We start from the raw sequence: 26,289 nt of genomic DNA on the forward strand, positions 1-26,289 counted from the left end.
ACTTATTGGTAGCAAAGGCCTAGTTATAATATAGCAAGGATCATTGTGACACCAACCAGGGGCTGGGGTGTAGCCCAATGGTAGAACACCTGCCTTGCATGTATAAGGTCCCAAGTTCAATCCCCAATACAGCAAAAAAAGGAGAGAGACAGAAAACAACAACTCATCTCTTCTGGGTGTCATCAGTAATGTGAGGACACATTTGATTCATCTCAGCATCCTAAGACCACTGTGAGCTCCACCAGATGATATATCAACTGGTGGAGGCCAGAAGTAGCATCTTGTAGAGGCCAGTACAAGTGACCCTCTCTGTGGCTTTTGACAATAATACTGAAAATTAGGATTCCTGAATACATGATTTCTTTAATCTGACTCAACTAATTCAAAAGCTAGAAATTTTCAGTAGTGTTTAAATTCTTTCCTTTCTTTTCAATCTGCGTGAAAAAAAAACACAAGCTCATAGGAACTTAGAAGCTGCAGGCTTCTCTTTGGGCAGAGGCTACAGTGGCCCTGAGATTTTAACATGAAAGGATCCAGGCTCTCCTTCTCTGAGAAGCTACTTATTAAAGTGCTGAGATATACATATATACATTTTCATTTTTAAAAGATGAGGAATACCATTTGCACTTGAGTTGACCTATGTGTGTGTCTACAAAGAGAGGACTCAGCCTATAGAAAGATACAGCTAGAAGGACACAGTGGCCATCTGGGGTGGAGGCCATACTGACAACATAGACCCTGGTCCATCCGTTGAAGGGTTAGAGGAGAGAAGATAGTGCACTGGGTATGGTGTTGGCAGGCTTCCTGATGCTTTAGAATTTTAAAGCTGGCCTGGAATCTGAATCTCAGAATCTGTAGTGCTGAATTTCAGAAATCTTTTGTTACCAGCAGCCAGGCCAGAGAGCCTTCCTGGATTCCACCTGGCTGGATCTAGCCACCTTCCCACATAAGAAATAGGCAAATTGGGGCTGGGGATGTGGCTCAAGCGGTAACACGCTCGCCTGGCATGTGTGCGGCCCAGGTTCGATCCTCAGCACCACATACCAACAAAGATGTTGTGTCCGCCGAGAACTAAAAAATAAATATTAAAAATTCTCCCTCTCTCCCTCTCTCTCTCTCTCTCTCTCTCTCTCTCTCTCTCTCTCTCTCTCCCTCCCTCCCTCCCTCCCTCCCTCCCTCCTCTCTCCTCTCTCTTTAAAAAAAAAAGAAATAGGCAAATGATGGAAAAAGTAAATATGAATTGTATGCAGTTGGGTCCATCTGGAGAGAAGAAGCTGTATAAAATTCAAACAGAAAAAAAAAGAGTTGCATAAAATTTGCTTTTTCTTTTTTTATTATTTGCCTGCTTCTCATGTGGGCAGATCCAGGCAGGTTTCCTGGCTGAACTGCCAGATAACAGAATCACCCTCATTAGCCAGTGGTAAAAAGAAAAAAACACACCTGGGAGTCATCATCAAATGAACAATTATTGTTTATATCAGTCACTTAGCACATCTGTGGTGTTTTAAATTCCTATCTTTTTATATGTGTCATCTCCTTTTCTTTTAAATATTGAAAAGAAATGTAAGGCTTATGTAAAAATGTCAAGTACAGTGTAAAACTTTTATCTGGATCATTTGGAAGCAACTTCTTGACAAGATTCTCCCCCCACTTCTCTCTCTCTTTCTGACACACACACACACACACACACACACACATACACCAGCATCTTCAATATTTATCTCCTGCAAATGAGGACTTGCCCCCTTCAACCACTGCATAACTGTCAACTTCAGGAAACCAGTGCTGGGGCACCACTGCCACCTGTTTCTTGGACCCCACTCAAGTTTTACCAATTGCACCAATGACGTCTTTTTTAGACAAGGACCTAGCTCAGAATTTTGCCTTGCATTTGATTGTCCTGTCTCTTTAGTCTCCATTAGCCTGGTACAGTTAGTTTCTCTTTTTTCCTTAATACTTGTGGTCTTAGTCCTTTTGAAGATTACAGGCCATTTCTTTTGCAGAACATCTTTCAATCTGGGTTTGCCTGAGCCTTCCCCGTGAGGTAGAGTGTCCCAGGCAGCAGTGTCATGAAATGGAAGCTGGGTTCTTTTTGCATCTTATCAGCTTGCTTCCAGTTTAAGTTGTCCTATTACTGAGGATGTTTACCTTTTCACTTAAGAAGGTGTCTACTGTCAGAACTACTCTCCACTGTCAGAACTATTCTCTTTCTCTTTATAATTGAAAAAAAAATTTTGAGAAGTACTTTTAATATGTGCAAATATCCTGTTTGTTGTCAAACTTTCCATTTGTTCATTTACTTATTTATATATATTTGTATGTAGTCATGGGTCCAGTGTTAATTGATGGATTATAACTCCATACCATCATTACTTAGCTTAATATGAAGATTGTCCCAAGTGTGGCAGGGAAAGCTCCTTCAAGCTGGCCTCTGTGCCTTCTTCACTATGTCTACATCCTCCTTGAGCACTTCACTGCTCCCTGGCACCATAAGATGCTCCAAGCTTACCCTATCCTTCGGCCACCCCTTCCCAGAACCAACCATCTCCCCAAAGGGCCCTGGTTCATTTCAGGGGAAAGTGGCCCTCAGAGACCAAGATCTGGGTGCCAGATTTGTTCACTGCCACTACAGTGTCATTAGGACCAGGTCTTCTCAGTAGATAGACCCAGGGAAGATACGTATGTATCTCCACAGACATCCACACACTTACATCTGTATTCCTCAGTCTCTGCACACTAAGCTGTATGCTCACCAAAACCTTTAGCTCCAGTCCAACACCAGAGGCTCATTCTAGTTTTCTGTCTCTGCATTTATAACTCCCTTCTCCAAGATTGAGAAACTGGCTTTTATCACCCCAAATCATTTATCTATCAGAGTTTATTACCTGTAAGTAACAAGTAAGTGCCCCATCTCTACTACTACCCCTCCCTGCATGGATACCCCCTCTCCCTGCTTTTGCTGCTCTGTGGAGCTCCTCTTCCTTCAGTCCTGGCTCTGATACTCCACACCAGCTCAGCCCCCTGGAAGAACACTTTCCTCATCCCCTTGGGGCTCAACCACTCTCCCTGGAACCCTCTGTGGGTGCCCTCCTCACCCTCCTCTGGTTTTCATCCTGTTTGAGACCTAACCCTACCATGAGTGCCCACCTTCCTGTGCCTGACCTAATGGCTTCAGGAATGCATTTTTTTAAAAGGGTGTCATCATCTGTTTGAGCTTTGTGAGGTCAATGACTATTTTTTAAGTTTTTCTAAATTCTAGAGATGTGCTTAGAAAGTAGCATCAGCGGGGCTTCGTGACCAATTAGAAAGAGTGAAAGATCCAGTTGGATGTTACAATTTATTCATCTCATAGATATAGACTGAAGGTCCCTGGGGGAAGGAGACATCAGGAAGACTAGGAACTGTTTAGACAGATGAAGTCAATCCTAGACCCTAAGATCTGGAGGATCCTGGTTCCATCCCTCATTGTACAGACCATGAAACAGGTCCTAGTTGTTCATGACTTGCTATCTTCTCTGTTCAAGATGAATTATGCAGTGAGTGCCGGACTGGTGGTGGGCATCTTCGTGGGGTTTCAGAAGAAAGCCTACACGTCCCCAAGCAATCGTCCTGCCCTTATTGCTCTGCTCATGCTGTATGGGTAAGTCATTTGGGCTCCTAACTAATGGCACCAAAGGGAAGCCAGGGTGGGGTGGGACTTCCGGCAGTGGTAGATGCACAGGGTTAGTGTCCAGTCCCTAGCAAGGTCTGCATCTGCTAATCAGGAATCTGGCTTCTGTTTCTGACTTTTCCAATAGAGATATTTCTAAGGCCAGTCCAGTCCATTCAGGGACATTGGGAAGGGCTCCACATAGTCTGACTCTTCTTCCACTCCCACTGTGGCCTTGTCTGGAGTCTGGGAATTGGTCACTCCCCAGTTCCTCCACAACCCTGAGTCATCCGTGGCACTTTGCCCATCTCTGTGCTTCCATCTGTACTGCCCAGGAGTTCTTTTCACATAATAGAAAACTCCAGCTGGAAAGCTGCTCCTGAGTCAGGCTAGAGGGTGACAGAGATCCAAGTCCAGCTGGTTGTAGAGCCCATCATGCAACTTTATATCCCAGGCCTACCTCTTTCTATGGGTGTAACTATGGACAAGTAAACCACCCATGTGGGGCCCAGTTTCCTCATCTGAAAAATGGAAATAATGATCCCTGCCCTTCCTATGTGGGCCAGTAAAATCTTACCAGAGCAATGGTTTCCATTCATCTCTCTTGGAAAAGGGGAATTCAGAAGCCAGGGAACTATGAACTGCCCAATGAACTGTGATGATGAGCTGCTGGGGACCTTCAGCTTTGCTTTGCTGATCCAGACTAGAGCCAGAAGCAGGGTGGAGAACCCTCCTGTGTATTGTGTTTAACAAAATACACACACAGCCACTGTTATTTGCTCCTCACATGACCCATGAGATGGTCAGGACGGGCCTTATGATCTCCATTTAAAGATGGGGCATAGAACTTAGGGATGGAGCATCTCTTTTTCCCCCTGGGACTCTGGCCATTCAAATGTGTCACCTCACACATGAGGGGAGTACATCCTATCTAGGTACAGCTGATAGGATGACAATTGGAACACTTCCCATAGTATTGCCATTTCACACAGATGGGCAGTCATTCCCATGATGTACCCAGCATCCTTCCTGTTTGACGTCCCCAGCACAGCCTATGTGGCTTTGTCTTGTGCTAATCTATTCATCGGCATCAACAGCAGTGCCATCACCTTCATCTTGGAATTATTTGAGAGTAACCGGGTGAGTGTGACTTTCTTGGCATCTTTATTTGATTAAGAGTATACTATTTGATTAAGAGTATATTGCATACTAGAGAGTATGCAATGGCCAAGCAGACCCATGGGGAAGCACTGCATGTGTAGATGCTCAGTGCTTAGACCAGCATTGTTGTCTTCTTTCCCTCCCAGCATGCCTTTCTTCTTGCTGATCTGCATGCTCTGAGTGTTGCATTTTCTAAGCCTATTCTGCAAGCTGTAAATGACTGCCAAGACCCTGACTTTTTAGATTTTCATATCCCTTTCAAGGAAGTTTCCTCTGGGACTGAGTGTTAGGTTTGTTAGGTTTTCTACACACACACACACACACACACACACACTGACACTAGTAGGTATCACATTTAGGTGATTTCAAAATGTAAAAGGAACAAAAGACATATAATGAAAAAATCTCCTTTCTACCCCTGTTTCTGATTCACCCAGTTTCCTTCTCCAGAGGAAACCTTATTCAAGTTTCTAATGTGTTCTAGAGACATAAAGTAAATATATAAATATTCTTTCTCCCACTTCTTATGCAAATTATAACATATACCATGTACTATCCTGCACCTGTTAATCCCTAGGACAGGATTAGGAAATCATGGTCCCAAATGACTCAAATGTTTTGAGCTACGAAGTCCACTTGTCCTGTCCATACCCTCTGACTTTCCCTTCCAGAAAGAAATGGCCAGCTGAATCCTAAAAGAAGTGGCAGTAGCTACAAGGCTGCCTTTACTCCACACTCCCACCTGCTCTGTCTGAGTCCTTTCATGGCTGTCCTCAGAGCATTCAGGTTTGCTGGTGTCCCTGTATCCTCAGGCACCTCGCTAGCCCTTCCTTTCCTCATGAATTCTTCACAGTCCAAGGGGTGGGCACCAGCCAGCATATCTGCACTGTGCCCTTGCTGGGAAAACAGAGGGTAAGTCTGTGCTGAGGCCCTAAGCTAACCTCCCATGACCTCCTAAGAGCCACTTTCCCCCAGACCTAGTGAGGTTTTCTGTGGCTACTGAGCCAGGAATTAACCCACCTGTGCCATTAATAATAGAAATATGGCAGATCACAAACCAGAGGGACATGGATAAGAACACAGAGCTAGAAGATGGCCTGCATACCTGGTGGATGAAAATGCTGCTCATCAGAGCTGTTTTTGCCACAGGCTTACAGCCCACTGTCTTAAGAGGGTGTGTTATTTCAGAATAATTAAATAGCAAGCTAAAAGGAACTCAGAACATTCTCCCTCCTGCAGTCACATTCAGCCACATATTGAGCACTTAGCCATTTACTAAGCACTCTTCTTCCCATAAAAGCTGCTTACTTGATCAATAAATGCTACAGAAATTTCCAGTATCCCACATAAGGCTCTTAGGGTAGCTGCTATCATTGCTTAGTTGGGAGGCATTTACTAGGTGAACACCATGTGACAGATATGTGAATGGAAACAAGTATGACTCACTCATCCTATGCCCAGGAGTTCCTGCTCCAGCAAGGAAACAAGCTGCACATCAAAGTTAGCAACTGACAAAAGCCATGATATATGGTAGTCCATAAAACATCAAAGGAGCAAGAAATGTAAAAGACTACAGATCAGAGTGGGCCAGAGAGCTGGGCTGCAGGAATTAGGAGCATCTTATGGGGGATTTTCAACTTGAATCAGGCCTGGAGTAAATAGAATAGTATTAGCCTATTTAATGAATCATAAAGTACCTACAATGAGCTAACTACTGTACAAGGTATTTAGGGAACCAAGGTATTTAAGTGGAGAAAGTAGGTGCATTAAAAAAAGAAATAATCCCAGGAATGTGGTAAGAGAGGAAAGGATATTTAACCCAGGAATCAGAGGAGGCCTAAGAGAGAAGGGACTGCTTGAGTGACTCCCTAAAGAAGGGTAGGGATCTTGTCAGAGAACACAAAGGAAAAGAACATCCTTTCCTGCTAAGAGCTATAGGTGTCAGAAATTGCAAATGCCACTGGGCCTGGTGGCACAAGCATGTAATTCTAGTCACTTGGGAATCTGAGGCAGGAAGATCCCAAGTTCGAGGTCAGTCAGTCCATACACGTCTCAAAATAAAAAATACAAAGTTCTGGGAATATAGCTCAGTGGTAGAGTGCCCCTAGATTCAATCCCCAGTACAGAGGGAGAGAGGGAGAGAGGGAGGAGAGAGAGGAGAGAGAGGGGAGAGAGAGGGAGAAGGAGAGAGAGGAGAGAAAGGGAGGAGAGAGGGAGGGGGGAGGGAGGGAAGGAGGGAGGGAGGAGGAGAAGAGAAGAAAAGAGGAAGGAAGGAAGGAAGGAAGGAAGGAAGGAAGGAAGGAAGGAAGGAAGGAAGGAAGGAAGGAAGGAAGGAAGGAGGGGAGGGGAGGGGAGGGGAGGGGAGGGGAGGGGAGGGGAGGGGAAGAAGGGAGGGAGGGAAACTAAATGAAACCGCAAATGCAGAAGCCTAGAGGGAAAAGAGCACAGTGCATTCTGGGAAGAGTTAGGAGGTGGGTGTAGAGAAGGATGAGGGAAACTGCAGAAGTGTAGAGACTATAGAGGTAGGAGGTGTAGTGTAGGGATGGGCCAGAGGGAGTGGACAGCTGGGCTCAGCAAATTTCACCAGTCTCACCTTCTTAGTGTCCTTTCTACCTTTTAGAGGGAGGCTGTGCCCAAAACTCCTTAGACAATGACAGGTTGCCCTGTGTAGAGCTGAGAAGCAGATCCAGGAGGCAGCTGAAGGCCTGCTCCCGTTTGATTCATGCTGTACTAAGATAGAGTTGATGGAAGAGCCTCTATTCAGGTCTGACTCACAGCTGTACCAAAGGGGAGACCCCAGTCACACTCCTAGCAGCTGCTGCATCTTCTGGCAACGGCATCTTGGAGAACTCCCACACCATGGCAAAGAAAGTCTGCAGAAGAGCTGCCCAAAGAGACAGCATCAGGGCCGCTGCTTCTCCATGGATTATTGCTGTAGTCCATGGAGTCATGGAGGGTTAATTAAGGAAAGCAATGTGCATGTTCTTTACAGTTAGCCCCAGTGCCCACATAGCACTGAGCACAATAAATATTTAGAAAATGCTGCTGGGCTAGGTATCAGTTCCTACTCACAAGAATGACACAGGGAGCCCCAGGCATTGATTAGTCACGAATTTATTATTACTTCCGTGGCCTAGTCCTGAGGCACCTCCAGTAAGTACTTCAGGATGTCCACATCAAACCCTCTGCATCCTTCCTGACCAATCCCTCCTGTGGCCAGTCTAACTGGAAGTCCTTTTCCTGCAGACCTCCCCTGCTCCCACCCTGAGAGGGCATCCCGGCCCACCTGCTCAGGACAGGGTAGGCAGCATCAGCCCTTATATCTAACAGTTGTCCTTCTGTTTCAGACGATACTCAGGTTCAACGCCATGCTGAGGAAGCTGCTCATTATCTTCCCCCACTTCTGCCTGGGCCGGGGCCTCATTGACCTGGCTCTGAGTCAGGCTGTGACAGACGTCTATGCCCGGTTTGGTGGGTGGCATTCAAGGTCCATGGAGCCCAGGCCGTGGATCCATTGAGGCAGGGAGGATTGCAGGATACAATCATATCTGTACCCTGGGCTGGGGTGGAAAGGCATTGTGTTGGCTTGGGTTTATTCTGCCACCTAGAAGGGATTAGGGTGCCTCTGTTCTCATGGCTCAGGAGTCATAGGAGGGGCAGAGAGCAGGTTTTTACTCTCTCCCTCTTTGACTTGAAAGCCAAGATGAGACTCATGTTTGGCTCTTACTTAATCCCTTGCATGAGGCCTGGTCCAGTTGGGCCTATTGTAGCCAGGTTTTTAGGGGGTACCTAGGGCAGCTGACACAGACTCAATCCCTATTGATGTTCAGTGGCCTCAAATCTCCAGGTGAGGAGCACTCCCCAAATCCATTCCAGTGGGACCTGATTGGGAAGAACCTGATTGCCATGGCAGCAGAAGGGGTGGTGTACTTCCTCTTGAACCTCCTCGTCCAGAAACACTTCTTCTTCACCAGATGGTATGCCCTTGCTGCACCTGGGGGTTCCAGCGGGCAGCTCAGTGTGTCTTGGACTGAAATTCATACTGATATGGTCATTTCTTTCCTCAGGAGTCCCACTCCATAATGGTTTTTTACATTCTCAAAGCCCGGCTTATTCTAAATAACACAGGAAGAGATGGGTTAAAATAGGCATATTAGAATTGAAGCCAACTCTCAACTTTAAACTATTTAAAATAGAATGTCACTAGTTTTAATTCTTTATTTTAATCTTCTCCTTTAATTACCACATACTCATTTGAAATTAGACAATAGCATTGCAAATAACAATGGTTAAAAAAGCATCCAAAGAACTAGGAAATAATTTTGAGAAAACACAAAGTATACCCTTTTGCTAATTAGAAATTTGAGTGGGGTTACCATAGGACAGAGAATATGGGGAGTAATATAGGGGCTACGTGCCCCAAGAGTGCAGCCAGGAGCCTGTGAAGGGGTGAGAGGCAATGATTCACCCTCCCTCCCTGGATGCTGGATAATAGCTGCCAACTCTAACTTTACCAGGACTTCTCAATGGCTGGGTCAACTGACCAGGGCCCCAACCCAGCTCAGCCCATCTTCCCCAGGCTCTTCCCCCAGGCCCTGCCAGCTCCTACCTCATTTTGAGCAGCAACCCAGGTTCCTCTGTAATCCAGACCTTTACTGGCTTTGCAATCACTGGGCCCTCCCTAACAAAATTTCCTGACAGTGTTTTGTTTCTTTTTCTTTCTCTCTTTTTTTTTTTTTTTTTTTGTACTGGGGATTAAACCCAGGGACACTTGATCATTGAGCTAGCTACCTCCCCAGTTCTTTTCTTTTTTATTTTGAGAACGGTCTCACTATGTTGCTGAGGCTGGCCTCAAACTTGCCATCCTCCTGCCTCAGCCTCCTGAGTTGCTAGGATTACAGGTGTGTATCACTACACCTGGCCAGTGTTTTGTTTCTTTATATTTCCTCTCTCAGACTAATTCTAGTCACATGTAAATAAAGATTCCAAGTTTGGACTTGCCTTTTTGGTTTTTTTTTTTTTTTTTTTTGGTATCAGGGATTGATGATGGATTTTTTGTACAAGGGTGCCTAACCACTGAACCACATACCCAGTCCTCTTTTATATTTTATTAGAGAGAGCATCTCACTAAGTTGCTTAGGGCCTTGCTAAGTAGCTGATGCTGGGTTTGAGTCAGCTAAGGCTGGCTCCATCCTCCTGCCTCAGCCTCCCAAGTCACTGGGATTACTGGTGCCACCATGCCCAGCCATTGGACTTGCTCTTTTGTATATTTTTTAAGATTTTGACCCATAGGAAATTGATTCATTGGAAATTAATCTATTGTTCTACTCACAGGGTCATAAGGATTGAAAGAAATAATGGGTCAAACACTTTTGATAAAACATGATCAGGAATTGGTTCTACTTACGGGACACAGTGTGAGGAATTGTTGTTCTTGGGATCCTCAGCCCTTGAAGACCTCTCTACCGCTTTGGCCACATCTTTTTTTTTTTTTTTTTTTGTAGTTGTAGATGGACAGCATGCTTTTATTTTATTTTATTTTATTTTATTTTTAAAGAGAGAGAGAGAGAGAGAGAGAGAGAGAGAGAGAAAATTTTTAATATTTATTTTTTAGTTCTCGGCGGACACAACATCTTTGTTGGTATGTGGTGCTGAGGATCGAACCCGGGCCGCACGCATGCCAGGCGAGCGCGCTACCGCTTGAGCCACATCCCCAGCCCATGCTTTTATTTTATTTGCTTATTTTTTGTATGTGGTGCTAAGGATAGAACCTAGTGCCTCATGCTTGCTAGGCAAGCACTCTGCCACTGAACCCCAGCCCAGCCTTTGGCCACATCTTTTAAAGGCCTTTGTGATGAGTGAGAAAGGGTAGAGAAGAGGGTTATTCAGCCAAACAAGCCATTACCATCACACTCTGAGGACAGCACAGTTGAGTGGGTCCTAAGGAGGACCAAAAAGGCATGCCACAGCCTCTGGTTTCCAGCCACACCCATATTAAGAAGGAGCCAGGGAGGGGAGAAAGGAAGGGTGCTCTTGTCAAGGATAGGGCCCACACAAAGATACAGAAGCCCCAGAAAGTAATGGTGCGTGGAATGGTAGGAGTTCAGATTAGCTGTGAAAGGTGAAGTGGAACAGGAGATGAATCTGGAGGGGCACAGATCTGTCATGAAATACCCTCTCATCTTAATGACTTGGGACTCAAGCCTGAGGGCAACACACAACCCTGGGGGGTGTTTAAATCAGAGAAGTGATGTGATCTTACCTGGACTTAGAGCAGGGGGACCAGACAGAAGGCCATATTGGTACTCAGGCAAGAACCATGGTGACCTGGATAGAAATGGTGGCATCAGGAGATGGAGAAAAATAGGTTGATTGGATAAATAGCAGGAAGTTTTTTAGACAAAACTTGGTGATGGGCTAGATATAGTCAGTGAGGGGAAAATGGGGGGACTAGAGGCCTTGGTGGTCAGGGAGAATTTCAGAGAAGAAGCTATGCCTTTAAGGATGGGAGGATTCCTTTAGCAGAGCAGGAGGAAGAGAATATGTGAAAGGTAGCAAAGGCCAGCATGAGCTAAGGACCAGGGGCAGACGCCAGTAGTATAGAAGAGTGAAATGATCAGGTGGGAAGAGCGCGCGCGCGCGCGCGGGGTGGGTGGGGGGAGCGCTGGGCTCTGATATTCCAACTGGGAAATCTGGTTTTAGCCTATAGCTGATGGAGAATGATGGAAGGTTTGGTGGCATGGGATGACCAGATAACAGCAGTTTTTAAGAGGTTGAGTTTGCATAGTGGGTGGAAGAACATAGAAAGCTTGGTAGACAGCAACTAAGGTTCATTGAGTTGTTGACATAGAAAAAAAAAGTCTTAGTAATAAGTTCCTAGGTCCTGCGTCTTTACTCTGTGCCAGGCACTGTGCTGAGCTCATCTTCACTAAACTGTATGAGATAGAGTCTTCTCTCCAACCTGTGGTTGGAAGAGGAAAGGTTCAGAAAGGTCCATGACCTGCCAAAGGTCCAGCACGAACTAGATCCTGGAGCTGACTCTGGATGTGAACATTCAACCTCTCTGTGCCTACCTCCTGTTAGGAGCACTTTTTAGAATAAAAGCCCTAGAGGATGGAAGTCCAGGGGAAGCAGAAGTGAGGGAATTGGAGAAAAGGTCAGGTGAATACCACAGTGCCAAGGACTCCACACACCCAGCCCAATCCTGTCCCTCTTCCTTCCCCTAGGATTGCCGAGCCCCCCAAGGAACCTATTGTTGATGAAGATGATGATGTGGCTGAAGAGAGACAAAGAATTACTAGTGGTGGAGATAAAACTGATATCTTAAGGCTAAATCAACTCACCAAGGTAAAGAAAAAGGCGTAGGCATGTTGCTTAGGAGGTGCTACTAGTTGGACCTCAGATGGCACAACGTTGTCATGTTCCTTCTCTAGAGCAAATGATCTGCTTCTTCAAGCACTCTGTTTTCCTAATATGTGGCATCATCATCATCTCTGTGTTATAACTTGTCTTCCAAGAGCATCTAGTACATGCTTTGACCCTGCTATTCCCCTTGGATATTGATACAGAACCTCAGTGAGAGCTCCTTCAGCTGACCATCACTGATCTTTCTCCATTCCATTTCTGTACAGCATGGGTCAGCTTCACAATTCTCAGAGCTTACAGCTGCTCTCTGAACACCCATGTCAATCCATAACCTCTGAGCATTGATGGTTTTCTCCCAAACTAACCTTTCTCTGCTTGCTCTTGCTCTCCCTGCTCTAACCCTGTCTCAGTCCTCACCTCAGTTTCTCTGGATCTTGCAGGTTTATTCAGGCTCCTCCAGCCCAGCAGTGGACAGGCTATGTGTTGGAATCCATCCTGGTGAGGTAGGTATCTGCAGACCAACATGAAAGTGCTTCAGAAAATCAGTTTATGCAAGACTCCTCCCCTCTGAAGCAGAGCTACTCAATAGGAATCTAACAAGAGCCACATAGTGAATTTTAATTTTCTAATAATTACATTAAAAAATAAAAGCATATAAAACTAATTTAATAATATTTTTAATTTTGCTCAATATGTCTAGTGTTATCATTTCAATATGAAATTAATATAAAGTATCGATGAGCTATTTTGCATTTTTTCATTCTAAGCCTTTAAAATCCAGAGTATTTTACACATAGGGCCAATGTCCATTGGGACTAGGTGTATTTTGTGTCAGTAGCCACATGTGGCTAGTAGCCTCTGTACTGGCAGTCCAGGTCTCAAATGCCTCCCCCAGATCACACACTGACACTGGAGCCAGACATTCCAGGCCCTCTTATTCTGCTGTGCAAGGCCAGCTCTGTTTTTTCTCCTAGTGCTTTGGTCTCCTGGGAGTGAATGGTGCAGGCAAAACAACCACATTCAAGATGCTCACAGGGGACACCACAGTGACATCAGGCGATGCCACTATAGCAGGCAAGAGGTGAGTGCCCCTGCCCTTTCTGCCTCAGGGTGTGGCTCACAGGCCACATCCCTGATCCAACATAGGGAAGGTGATCTTCAGACCCTATGTCAGAATGACTCTGTGACCTAGAAAGATCATTGCCTCCCAGAGAGCATGGTCCTAAAAGTACATAAGAGATCCACTGAAAAATGGAAATGAATTATGATTATAAGAGTGCTATTAGCACAGGTTCTTAGAAAGTTCTAGGAAGCAATAAGTCAGTGGTCCTTCATTTCTCTGGGGTCATTAACTTTTGAGCATCTAATAAACCCTGCACCCTCTTCCTACAAAAGATTACACCAGCAGGGTGGTGGTGCATGCCTATAATCCCAGCAGTTTGGGAGGCTGAGACAGATCAAGAGTTCAAAGCCAGCCTCAGCAAAAGTAAGGCACTAAGCAACTCAGTGAGTTGCTTAGTGAAAATGTTTCATAAAATCTAAAATAAAAATACAAAATAGGGCTGGGGATGTGGCTCAGTGTTCGAGTCCCCTGACTTCAATCCCTGGTACTAAAAAATACAAAAGAATATACCAGCACCTCCCATGACCTCTCTCCACACATTTTTGTAAAAAGTTTCAGGGAATTTACTGAACCCTGAAGCATGTTCATGACCCTGCTGGAGCCCCTGGATCCCAAGTTCGGAATTACCATGATGAAGTGTCCTTTCTCTAGGTTGTTTCTAGATAGGGACTTGTTAAAGGTCTCTTGGGAGCCCTAGGTCTGCAATGACTGCATGCTGATGCTTGGCTTTGCCACACCAAAGAGTATAAAGGAAAAACTGGCCTGTGTCCTCAGCTTCCAGAGGGTGAATGCTTCCCTCTGCAATTTTAAACAGACTTCCTGCCTCTATGGGAAAGGACAACGGATGACCTCTCACATGTTTGCCTCTTTGCTAGGTCCCTGCTTTGATTTCCAAATGTGTACATTTGGTGTGCATTGCTAAAGCAAAGCAGGAAGGAGAAGAGTCAGCCTACTTATCCCCCTGGAAGAAGCTTTCCAGCCCAGATCTCTAGTCATTCTCTCTATGTAGGAAACTCACCAATTGCTGTTTCTTCTTACAGTATTTTAACCAATATTTCTGAAGTCCATCAAAATATGGGCTACTGTCCTCAGTTTGATGCAGTTGATGACCTGCTCACGGGCCGAGAACACCTCTACCTTTATGCCCGGCTTCGGGGTGTACCAGCAGAAGAAATTGAGAAGGTAATAATGATTTGTTGTGGCCATATAAGAGTTTGGCAAACCATAAGCCTTCATGGAGTATGTTAATTTAGAGATTGGAAACTAAAGCATACTATCCATTAATTTATTCATTCCAACAAATGCTCTATAGTGTCTATTGGATGCCAAGTACTGTTCTAGAAGCCAGGGATAGAGTAGTGAACAAAGTAGGAAAAAATTCCTACATTCATATAAAAAAATATGTGTACACTTACCTATCAACCCAGCAGTTATACACATCCCCAAATGCATATGTACGGGTTATTCATTGCATTTATAATACAAAATACTGGATATTACGTAAATGTTTAGGCACAGTAGACTGGTTGATGAATTTATGGTACATGTACACAACAAATCTTGTGCAGCTATTAAAAAAAAGAATAAGGAAGATCTCTGTGAACTGATGGGAGTTAATTCTAATATTGTTAAACGGAAAAAAATCAAAATGCAAAAGAGAACTAATAGAATGCTACTTTTTTGGGGGTAAATTGTAATTTTTTTATTGGAAAACAAATATACAACTTGGAATGGATTTGAGGCAAATTGTTCCATAAGCAGATTTTCTTTAAGTGGCTAAACAAAGTTTAAAAAGCAAGTAACAATAAAAGAAAATGTTTCTGGCACAAGACCAGCAGTACAAAAAAATAGTGTACGATAGAATGCTACTTTTATGTAAAAAAATAAATAAGAGATCATTTAAATGTCTGTTTACCTTCACAAATAGAACACAAAATGGGTAAACCAGAAAACAACGGATTTGGTGATGAATAAGAGGGAGTTAGGATGGAAGAAGGGAAGGGATAATAATTCTCTGGGGGTATCTCTGTCTATAGTTTTAGCTTCTGGCAAATGTTAATATTCTACATATTCATATATAAAACTAAATCAAAAGAATGAGAAGAAAGTATAAATGGAAGCAAAAAAACATTGCATATAAACTGAAGCTAATTAAACCCAATTTTATTTCAAATAAATATCATAAGCATACAGATATGGGAGAAGAACTAATACAACTGACGAACATAGTATTTGGCTATTCTCAGTCTTGGGCAGGGTGCAGTGAGGACAAAGAACTTCAAGTTCTGAGTTCTTTTTAGGTTTTTACAGTGGCATAGAAAAAGCAATTCTGAAACCACTTTAGATGTGTTATATAGGATTAAGTAAATGGATAAATGTGTTAATGTTTTTGGAGCCAACATTCTCACCATGGAAGAAGTAACAATACAAACACAGAAAGGGGGAAAGCAAGAAGGAGCTCTGGGGGGTGGATTGGAGTTAGAGTTAACACTGTGAATTCATGAAATACTTACATGCTTTTTTATAGGCTAACGCATAGTGCACATTTACATGCATATATGCATGTGCATATTGGTGTGTATGTGTTTATTGTCCTATGAAAGAGCCAAGAAGGAAGAATACCCTAATAGCTGTGAGTGTACTCTGCCCAGATTTTGATCTTCATAATATTCCCCTTCTAAAGGGAACCATGACTCTTCAAATAAGTAACAGATGCCAAAGCTGGAACATCTTATTGTGCTAAAAGTAGGAAGCAAAATGAAGAGACATGTCACAAGAACATAGGAGCCATCCTGAAGGGACCACCACAGCCAAATATGGAACAATCTGAAAATCAAAATAATGAAATACCATGATAGGTTGTAAAACACTGGGGGTAAAGTAGGAATTTGTGTCTATACTGTTAGATAAATAGAAGAGAAGGGAAGGATCTTGCTTACAGTCAAGTGCTGAGCACCAACTGATTAGTGTGAAGAAGTTCTGGCGTCAGAAAACGACTTTGCAATGACATATTAAAGACCAGATTGCACAAAAATCATCAATGGATAATAAATCTAGGGGAAGTTTTTATGAGAGAGGATATTTACATGTTTTAAAAGAACATCTGCACAGATAGCTTTTTGATTGCAAGGGGTGGGGAGCAATTCATACTGGAAAAATTAGGCAACATATTAACTGAGTGATCAAAATTAATGTTATCTACAAGAGACAGGTGGACATCTCATGCCCCAAACAGGATACCCAAGGGACACAACTTCACTCATATGGAATCCTTACTAGAAATGTGTAATCTGAATCTTATCATGAGGAAATATCAGACAAATTCCAAAGAAGGAACATTCCATTTTTAAAAAATATTCTTTTAAAATATCAAAGACAGACAAAGAAAGGCTGTGGAAATATTCCTATAACAGGAGGCTAAAGAGATATAAAGAGTGAATTATAGACAATAGACTGCATCATGTGCTGAAGCAAGGTGTGGGGGAGTGGGGTGACATGAAGAACATTATTGGGACAGTTGATAAAACTGAACTATGAACAAGTAGATTAGATAAATATCATGACAGTGTTAATTTACTGATCTTGATAACCAAACTACGATTGTGTAAGAGAATATCCCTACTCTTAGGAATTATGCATGGAAGTACTTAGAAATGAAGGTCCATGAACTTATCCTCAAACAGGTCAGGAAAAATAAGTGTGTGTGTATGTGTGTGTGTGTGTGTGTGTGTGTGCGTGCACGTGCGTGCGTGCATGTGTGCCTGTGTGTGTGTTTGCTTTTTTTTTGTTTTTTTTTCATGGTGAGAAATAAAGATTTAATTTCATTTTTTACATGTGATTATACCAATTGTCACAGCACAGTTTTTTGAGCAGGCTATTTTTCTACATAGAATGTTTTTTATGTTTTTCTTAGTATGAGATAACTTTATTTATTTATTTATTTATTTTTTCTTATCCCCTACTATCCCCCCTCCCCTTCCCTCACATCTTCTCTCTCTACCCCATCTACTGTAATTCATTTCTCTCCTTGTTTATTTTCCCATTCCCCTCACAACCTCTTATATGTAATTTTGTATAGCAATGAGGGTCTCCCTTCATTTCCATGCAATTTCCCTTTTCTCTCCCTTTCCCTCCCATCTCATGTCTCTGTTTAATGTTAATCTTTTCTTCCTGCTCTTCCTCCCTGCTCTGTTCATAGTTGCTCTCATTATATCAAAGAAGACATTTGGTATTTGTTTTTTAGGGATTGGCTAGCTTCACTAAGCATAATCTGCTCTAGTGCCATCCATTTCCCTGCAAATTCCATGATTTTGTCATTTTTTAGTGCTGCGTAATATTCCATGGTATATAAATGCCACATTTTTTTATCCATTCATCTATTGAAGGGCATCTGGGTTGGTTCCACATTCTAGCTATTGTGAATTGTGCTGCTATGAACATCGATGTGGCAGTATCCCTGTAGCATGCTCTTTTAAGGTATTCAGGGAATAGTCCGAGAAGGGCAATAGCAGGGTCAAATGGTGGTTCCATTCCCAGCTTTCCCAGGAATCTCCATACTGCTTTCCAAATTGGCCACACCAATTTGCAGTCCCACCAGCAATGTACAAGTGTACCCTTTTCTCCGCATCCACGCCAGCACTTGTTGTTGTTTGACTTCCTAATGGCTGCCAATCTTACTGGAGTGAGATGGTATCTTAGGGTGGTTTTGATTTGCATTTCTCTGACTGCTAGAGATGGTGAGCATTTTTTCATGTACTTGTTGATTGATTGTATATCCTCCTCTGAGAAGTGTCTGTTCAGGTCCTTGGCCCATTTGTTGATTGGGTTATTTGTTATCTTATTGTCTAATTTTTTGAGTTCTTTGTATACTCTGGATATTAGGGCTCTATCTGAAGTGTGAGGAGTAAAAATTTGTTCCCAGGATGTAGGCTCCCTACTTACCTCTCTTATTATTTCTCTTGCTGAGAAAAAACTTTTTGTTGATTCTTGTTATTAACTCTTGTGCTATGGGTGTCCTATTAAGGAATTTGGAGCCCGACCCCACAATATGTAGATCGGAGCCAACTTTTTCTTCTATCAGACGCAGAGTCTCTGATTTGATATCAAGCTCCTTGATCCATTTTGAGTTAACTTTTGTGCATGGCGAGAGAAAGGGATTCAGTTTCATTTTGTTGCATATGGATTTCCAGTTTTCCCAACACCATTTGTTGAAGATGCTATCCTTCCTCCATTGCATGCTTTTAGCCCCTTTATCAAATATAAGATAGTTGTAACTTTGTGGATTAGTCTCTGTGTCCTCTATTCTATACCATTGGTCCACCCGCCTGTTTTGGTACCAGTACCATGCTGTTTTTGTCACTATTGCTCTGTAATATAGTTTGAAATCTGGTATCGCTATGCCGCCTGATTCACACTTCCTGCTTAGAATTGCTTTTGCTATTCTGGGTCTTTTATTTTTCCATATGAATTTCATGATTGCTTTATCTATTTCTACAAGAAATGCCGTTGGGATTTTGATTGGCATTGCATTAAACCTATAGAGCACTTTTGGTAATATCGCCATTTTGATAATGTTAGTTCTGCCTATCCATGAACAGGGTATATTTTTCCATCTTCTAAGATCTTCTTCTACTTCTCTCTTTAGGGTTCTGTAGTTTTCATTGTATAAATCTTTCACCTCTTTTGTTAGGTTGATTCCCAAGTATTTTATTTTTTTTGAGGATATTGTGAATGGGGTGTTTTTCCTCATTTCCATTTCAGAAGTTTTGTCGCTGATATACAGAAATGCCTTTGATTTATGCGTGTTGATTTTATATCCTGCCACTTTGCTGAATTCATTTATTAGTTCTAGTAGTTTCTTTGTAGACCTTTTTGGGTCTTCTAGGTATACAATCATGTCATCCGCAAATAGTGATAATTTAAGTTCTTTTCCTATTTTTATGCCTTTAATTTCTTTCGTCTGTCTAATTGCTCTGGCTAGTATTTCAAGGACTAAATTAAATAGAAGTGGTGAGAGAGGGCATCCCTGTCTTGTTCCAGATTTTAGAGGGAATGCCTTTAACTTTTGTCCATTCAGAATGATGCTAGCCTGAGGCTTAGCATAGATAGCTTTTAAAATGTCAAGGTAAGTTCCTGTTATCCCTAGTTTTTCTAATGTTTTGAACATAAAGGGATGCTGTACTTTGTCGAATGCTTTCTCTGCATCTATTGAGATGATCATATGGTTCTTATCTTTAAGTCTATTGATGTGGTGAATAACATTTATTGATTTCCGTATATTGAACCATCCTTGCATCCCAGGGATGAATCCTACTTGATCATGGTGCACAATTTTTTTGATGTGTTTTTGTATTCGATTCGCCAGAATTTTATTGAGGATTTTTGCATCTAGGTTCATTAGAGATATTGGTCTGTAGTTTTCTTTCTTTGAGGTGTCTTTGTCTGGTTTCAGAATCAGGGTGATGTTGGCATCATAGAATGAATTTGGAAGAGCTCCCTCTTTTTCTATTTCCTGAAATAACTTGAAAAGTATTGGTATTAATTCTTCTTTAAAGGTTTTGTAAAACTCCGCTGTATACCCATCCGGTCCTGGGCTTTTCTTGGTTGGTAGTCTTTTGATTGCTTCTTCAATTTCATCCATTGATATTGGTCTGTTCAAATTGTGTGTATCCTCCTGACTCAGTCTGGGCAAATCATATGACTTAAGAAATTTATCGATGTCTTCACTATCTTCTATTTTATTGGAATATAGGTTTTCAAAATAATTTCTAATTGTCTTCTGTATTTCTGTGGCATCTGTTGTGATATTGCCTTTTTCATCCCGTATGTTAGTAATTTGAGTTCTCTCTCTTCTTCTCTTCGTTAGCATGGCTAAAGGTCTGTCGATCTTATTTATTTTTTCGAAGAACCAACTTTTAGTTTTGTTAATTTTTTCAATAGTTTCTTTTGTTTCAATTTCATTGATTTCCGCTCTGATTTTAATTATTTCTTGCCTTCTGCTACATTTGCTGTTGTTTTGCTCTTCCTTTTCCAGGGCTTTGAGATGAAGTGTGAGCTCATATATTTGTTGTTTTTTTCTTTTTTTGAGGAATGACCTCCAGACAATGAATTTCCCTCTTAAAACTGCTTTCATTGTGTCCCATAGATTCCGATATGTTTTGTCTGTATTTTCATTTATCTCTAAGAATTTTTTTATTTCCTCCTTTATGTCTTCTGTAACCCATTGATCATTCAGTAACATATTGTTCATTTTCCATGTGATGTAGGATTTTTCCTTCCTTCTTTTATCATTGATTTCCAGTTTCAGTCCATTATTATCAGATAAAATGCATGGTATTATCTCCACCCCTTTATATTTACTGAGGGTTGCCCTATGGCATAATATATGGTCTATTTTTGAGAAGGATCTATGTGCTGCTGAGGAAAAAGTATATCCATTTGATGATGGTTGATATATTCTATATATGTCAGTTAAGTCTAGGTTATTGATTGTGGTATTGAGTTCTATAGTTTCTTTATTCAACTTTGTTTGGAGGATCTGTCCAATGGTGAGAGAGGTGTGTTGAAGTCACCCATAATTATTGTGTTGTGGTCTATTTGATTCTTGAACTTGAGGAGAATTTTTTTTATGAATGTCGCAGCACCATTATTTGGTGCATAAATATTGATAATTGTTATGTCTTGTTGGTGAATGGTTCCTTTTAACAGTATATAATGTCCTTCCTTATCCCTTTTGATTAACTTATTCTTGAAGTCGATTTTATCATGAAAGATTTTTATTTCATTGTCATACCTGAAGCTTAATTTTGCTGGATACAGAATTCTTGGTTGGCATCCATTGTCTTTCAGTGTTTGAAATACATTGTTCCATGACCTTCTTGCTTTCAGCGTCTGTGATGAAAAATCCATTGTTAACCTTATTGGTTTACCCCTGAATGTAATCTGCCTCCTTTCTCTTATAGCTTTTAATATTTTCTCTTTGTTCTGTATATTGAATATCTTCATAACGATGTGTCTTGGCGTTGGTCTACTGTGATTTTGTGTGCTCGGTGTCCTGTATGCCACTTCAATTTGTATATCTGTTTCCTTTTTTATTTCTGGAAAGTTTTCTGTAATTATTTCATTCAGCAGGTTACTCATTCCCTTGGTTTGAATCTCTGTACCTTCTTGTATCCCGATGACTCGTAAGTTTGGTTTTTTTATGTTATCCCATAATTCTTGGATGTTTTTCTCGTGATTTTTTACCAGCCTTTCTGAGTTGGCTAGACTCTTTTCAAGATGATATATTTTGTCTTCATTATCTGACATTCTGGCTTCTATTTGTTCCACTCTGTTAGTGATACTCTCAATTGAGTTTTTAATTTGGTTTATCGTTTCCTTCATTTCTAGAATTATTGTTTGATTATTTTTTATAATCTCTATCTCCTGATAAAGATGCTTAACTTCTTCTTTTATCTGTTTATGTAATTCATTCTCAATGTGTTCTTTCGCTGCTTGAATTTGCTGTCTTGTATCCTCTTTAAGGTTCCATTCCATCTGTCTAAGGTGTTCCTTGAGTTCTTTATATGACCATTTTTCTGATGACTCTAGGTCCTCCTGAATATTTAGGCTGTCCTGCATTGTTTGTACTCCTTTTCTTCCTTGCTTTTTGAAGCTGCTCATGTTACTTCTTGTTCTGTTTGACTGCTGAGTTACTGTTTACTCTTATAAATTTATTTGATGCTTGGGAGGAAAGGTATTAGAAGGGAAGGGAAGAAGTCACTAAAGAGAATGAGAGTAAGCAGGTAGAATTCAAGGAAGGGGGAATAAGAAAATTGAAAACAAATGAAAAGACAAAAGAAGAAAAAAAATAGTAAATAAAAAAAGAAAAAAATTTAAAAAAAAAATAATAATAATAATAATTAAAATTAAAATTAGAAGAAAAAAATTTTTAAAAAATTGAAAAAAAATTTAAAAAACAAGAAAGAAAAATGAAAATGAAAGAAAAAACCCAAATCAAAAAAAAGAGAAAAAAAACTAATAAATGCAGTCTTAGAGTTTGATTAACTTCTCTTCCAGTAGGTGGCGCTGTGCCCACCAGGCCAAGTTTCTCCTGTCAATACGCAGGAACCAATCACTGTGCAGCAGCTCCTCCTCCCAGACTGGGCGAGTCTCCAATCCTGAGTGCCTTGGGCCTCCTCTTGTGTCTAGTCACTTCCCCACTTTTCCTCTAGCCAGGCCCCTCTCACGGGTGCCGCTCACCACAATACTGGCTGCACGCCAGGTCTGCTGCTCCTGGGAGCCCTGTTTTCATGAACAACTGGGCACACTCTCCCTGTTTGCCATTCCCTCAGACCCTAAGTTTGTAGAGCTTGGGGCTGAGAATCCTCGGCGAATTTTACTTGCCCTCCGGTAGCCACGCCCCCAGTAGCTGGTGCAAGAGGCCTCAGTTGTCAGCACTGGTGGGAGCAGTAGCCGGGAGTTCCGCGCTGCAGGTCCTGCGCCACTCCTGATTCCCTCAGTCTGGCTATCGCACTCACGGGAGAGCTGGGAGGGGCCCTTGAGGTTTCCCCGATGTGTGGAGAGGGAAGGCTAGGGAATTACACACCTGTAGCCGCAGGTTTCAATGAAGTTATCTCCTCCGCCGCAGTCTGGTGACTTCAGTTCTCTGCCATGGTGGTATCTCTTGCAAATGGCGACAGTTCATTTCCCTTTGCTGGGTGACCAATGCAACGGGTGGGTCCTTACTGTCTCTCCCAAGCCCCGTTTCAAACCTGTGGCCACTACCTATGAAGGCTCGGTTGGCATTTACCTCCATAGGATCAGAAGGGCTGACCAGTTGTTTCAGCCAGATGGATTAGTGCTGAGTCACAGCTGTTTGTCTGCGGGAAGCAGGCGAACGGGAGCTTGAATTCAGCCAATCCGGGCTCAGTGTGTGTTCTGAGATGCCCAGACTGTTGGCCCCAGATCCACATCAGCTCAGCATTGCCTAGTGATCCTGAGCAAACAGAATTTAGATTGTTTACGACTCCCTATGCCTGCACAGCTGAAGAGGTCAGAGACTTGATCTCTCTGCGCCCACCGCCATGTAGATAACTCGTGTGTGTGTGTTTGTATGAGAAAGAGAGGGGGAGCTTATGAATGTTCTTTGTATTTCTTTTATTTTTACACATTTTTAAAAGTTTGAAACTATTTCCAAATGAAAAGTCAAAAATGGAGCTTATATTCTAGCAGGAGGGACAATTGATAAGTCAGTGAAGTATCCATACCAGGCAGAGTACAACAAATGCAGAAGGCAGAGCATGGTGCGATCATCTCCATCAACTTTCTTAGTTTTTTCCTCTGTGCAAATGTGCACGTGTATATACCTCCACCCCTGTTATTCTCTATCATGGTTCCCTGTAGAACTCCCTCAAAACACTGCTGTCATTCTATTTAATTTCTATTGTCTGTCCTTGTTCCCCATCTGTGAGCACAGCATGATGGTTGTGTTTACCATTGTTCTCCAGTGCCTAGCACAGTGCCGGACATAGTGAGTGCTCTGTAAGTATGCATTAACTGCACAAAACTTTAGGTGTGACTCTGTTGAGGGGTGGAACCAGTGGGTCTTGGACCCACCATCTTCTCAAAGAGACCTTAGGACTCTTCCTTTTCCAATAGCCACAGTCTAGGACATGGCAAGAAATGCTCTCTTCATCTTTGTAAGGCCTAAGTTCACTCCCTTGATGGGTGTTGAGCTGCCCAAGACACACTGGTATCAAAGGTACAGAGTGGAAAGGAGACTCTATCTGCTCCTGAAGCATGTGCCAGAGGACAGGAGCCAGCAAGTAGCCCTAACTGGGTCTGTCATCCTGGACGGGTGGGATCTGCAAACGGGAAACTTTGAACTATGGAGGTCTGCCGTGTGCCCATGTTCCTCTTCTCCAGATGGGATTTCATTCTCTTCTTTAGGTTGCAAACTGGAGTATCCAGAGCCTCGGCCTGTCTCTCTATGCTGATCGTTTGGTGGGCACATACAGTGGGGGCAATAAGCGGAAGCTCTCCACAGCCATGGCACTCATCGGCTGCCCACCGCTGGTGTTGCTGGTGAGGGCATTGCAACCGGAAGTTGGGGGGCCACCCTAAGAGCCAAGCAAGTCGGCATCTCTCTGGTCAGGAAAATGTGTCCCAGGTCCTGTGGCAGTTTGTTTTCATCTGGATTGCACCCTGCACGGTTCCTTTTGAGCCATCAGCCCAGTGTTTGATTTGCAGCTTTCAGGCATGGTCTGATTAGGAGTTGCTGGGAAGTCTCTCCAGGGCCACAGCTCACCATGGGGAAGTTCTGTCCCCTCTGGGGAATGTTGGTGTCTGGTTGGAAATTACTTCAGCATGAGGAGGTCTGTGTGGGATACCTGTGGACAGACATGTTGATCTGGATCCGAGGCTCCCATGACTCTCCCCAGAGCTGGAGCAGGCCCAGGGCCCCAGACCTTGCAGTCTGAGGTTCATGAGGGCATGGGTCACAGGACATGGAGGGAGCCAAAAAGTTACCTGGGTTATCTTCCTCTCCTTACACACTTGTAGTTTTGTGTTGTCCATTTTGGTGGGGCTTTTTATTTGTTTGTTTGCTTGTTTTGTTTTATTTTGGCCTTTTTAAAGGATAATTCTACCCTTGCCTATATCAACTGTAACCTACTCTCAGGTTGAAGGAATCTAGAGGTGTACATCATGTTTCTTTACTCTGATTCACCTCCAGCCTTCCATGTGCTGCACCTGGGTGCCCCTCCCCCATCTCGCTGAGCTGGGAAACCGCTGAGAAAGTATCTGTCAGCTCATCCTTCTCAGACACCAGGGCTGCTCAAAGGGAGTCAGCTGGCAGAGTCTGCAGTGACCCAAAAAGGCCAACTCCAAGTCCACATGCCCCGCTCTCTCTCCCACCCCACAGGATGAGCCCACCACCGGAATGGATCCTCAGGCACGACGCATGCTGTGGAACACCATTGTGAGCATCCTCAGAGAAGGGAGAGCCGTGGTCCTCACCTCTCACAGGCAAGAGAAGCAAGCCCAGAGTGGGTAAGGTAGGTGGGAGTCCCTGCTACTGCCTCATTTCCTCTCTCCTGTACCACAGCATGGAGGAGTGTGAGGCGCTGTGTACCCGGCTGGCCATCATGGTGAAGGGCACCTTTCAGTGTCTGGGCACCATTCAGCACCTCAAATACAAGTAAGCAAGCTGGGGGGCGGGGGCAGCCTCCTTTTTGCTACCTTTTGTGGGGTTGAACCAGGCCCTGTGTTCTCTATGGATGCTTGGGAGAATCCTGCTGCCTCTCATCCCACCTGCTAGCGGTAGCTGGGCCTGGTGCCCCCGAGGCAAATGCAGAAAGCATTGTGCTGATAATAAGTTCCTCTGTATTGGACTAATTGCTTGTGGTTAAAACACTGATTCAATGTCACCTCACTTATCCTACCAGATCCACTCTGGCCTTTATCATGAGAGGCCACAACCAATATAAGAATGATTAGGAGACCAAACAACTTGGAAACCAGATTTCTTCTCTAGACTATTATATGCTTTTAAGTTTGAAAAATGATCATAAGAAACTAAGAATGCCAGTAGTCTCAATTAGAATTATCCTGTACCCATAAATTGTTGTAAATAATTCCTTATTTACACGTTGTGTGCTGAAACTAACAACCAGTTAAAACAAGATTATCATTATATTGCCAGGTTCCCTTGCATTCTGACATGCCTTCTAACCTGGGAAAGAGTGGGTTTATAGTTGTGGATTTTATTTAACACACTTATCAAGAGCCCAGAATCTAAAATCATCAGCTAGTTGATAAAAGGGACATCACAGAATCTACCTTACCTATGCGGATGTGCTTAATCTTAAGGATCTATGAAAGTGTATTTCAGTGAAAAGGTCTAGGGAGAAAGGTCTAATAGATGAGCTACATTTGGCAAATGGATATTTGACCCTGATTTCTTGAGTAATTCCAGTCTCCATGCTGGATATTTGTGAGGACACCAGCATGT

At 42.7% G+C, this 26,289-nt stretch overlaps 1 protein-coding gene across 1 annotated transcript in view; it reads left to right on the top strand.

Annotated features, from left to right (window-relative positions):
- LOC308655317 (retinal-specific phospholipid-transporting ATPase ABCA4) overlaps positions 1–26,289 on the top strand; it is a 159,672-nt gene that overhangs the window by 126,545 nt on the left and 6,838 nt on the right. Inside the window, exons 37-47 of the mRNA XM_081305329.1 lie at positions 3,525–3,640; positions 4,642–4,789; positions 8,158–8,281; positions 8,658–8,787; positions 12,037–12,157; positions 12,616–12,678; positions 13,150–13,256; positions 14,339–14,480; positions 24,228–24,362; positions 25,201–25,304; positions 25,384–25,476. Coding sequence (XP_081161455.1) covers positions 3,525–3,640; positions 4,642–4,789; positions 8,158–8,281; positions 8,658–8,787; positions 12,037–12,157; positions 12,616–12,678; positions 13,150–13,256; positions 14,339–14,480; positions 24,228–24,362; positions 25,201–25,304; positions 25,384–25,476 — 1,283 coding nt within the window. The remainder of the gene's footprint in view (positions 1–3,524; positions 3,641–4,641; positions 4,790–8,157; positions 8,282–8,657; positions 8,788–12,036; positions 12,158–12,615; positions 12,679–13,149; positions 13,257–14,338; positions 14,481–24,227; positions 24,363–25,200; positions 25,305–25,383; positions 25,477–26,289) is intronic.

This window comes from Spermophilus citellus (assembly GCF_964194105.1).
Source record: "Spermophilus citellus genome assembly, chromosome: 9".
Lineage (NCBI taxonomy): Eukaryota > Metazoa > Chordata > Mammalia > Rodentia > Sciuridae > Spermophilus > Spermophilus citellus.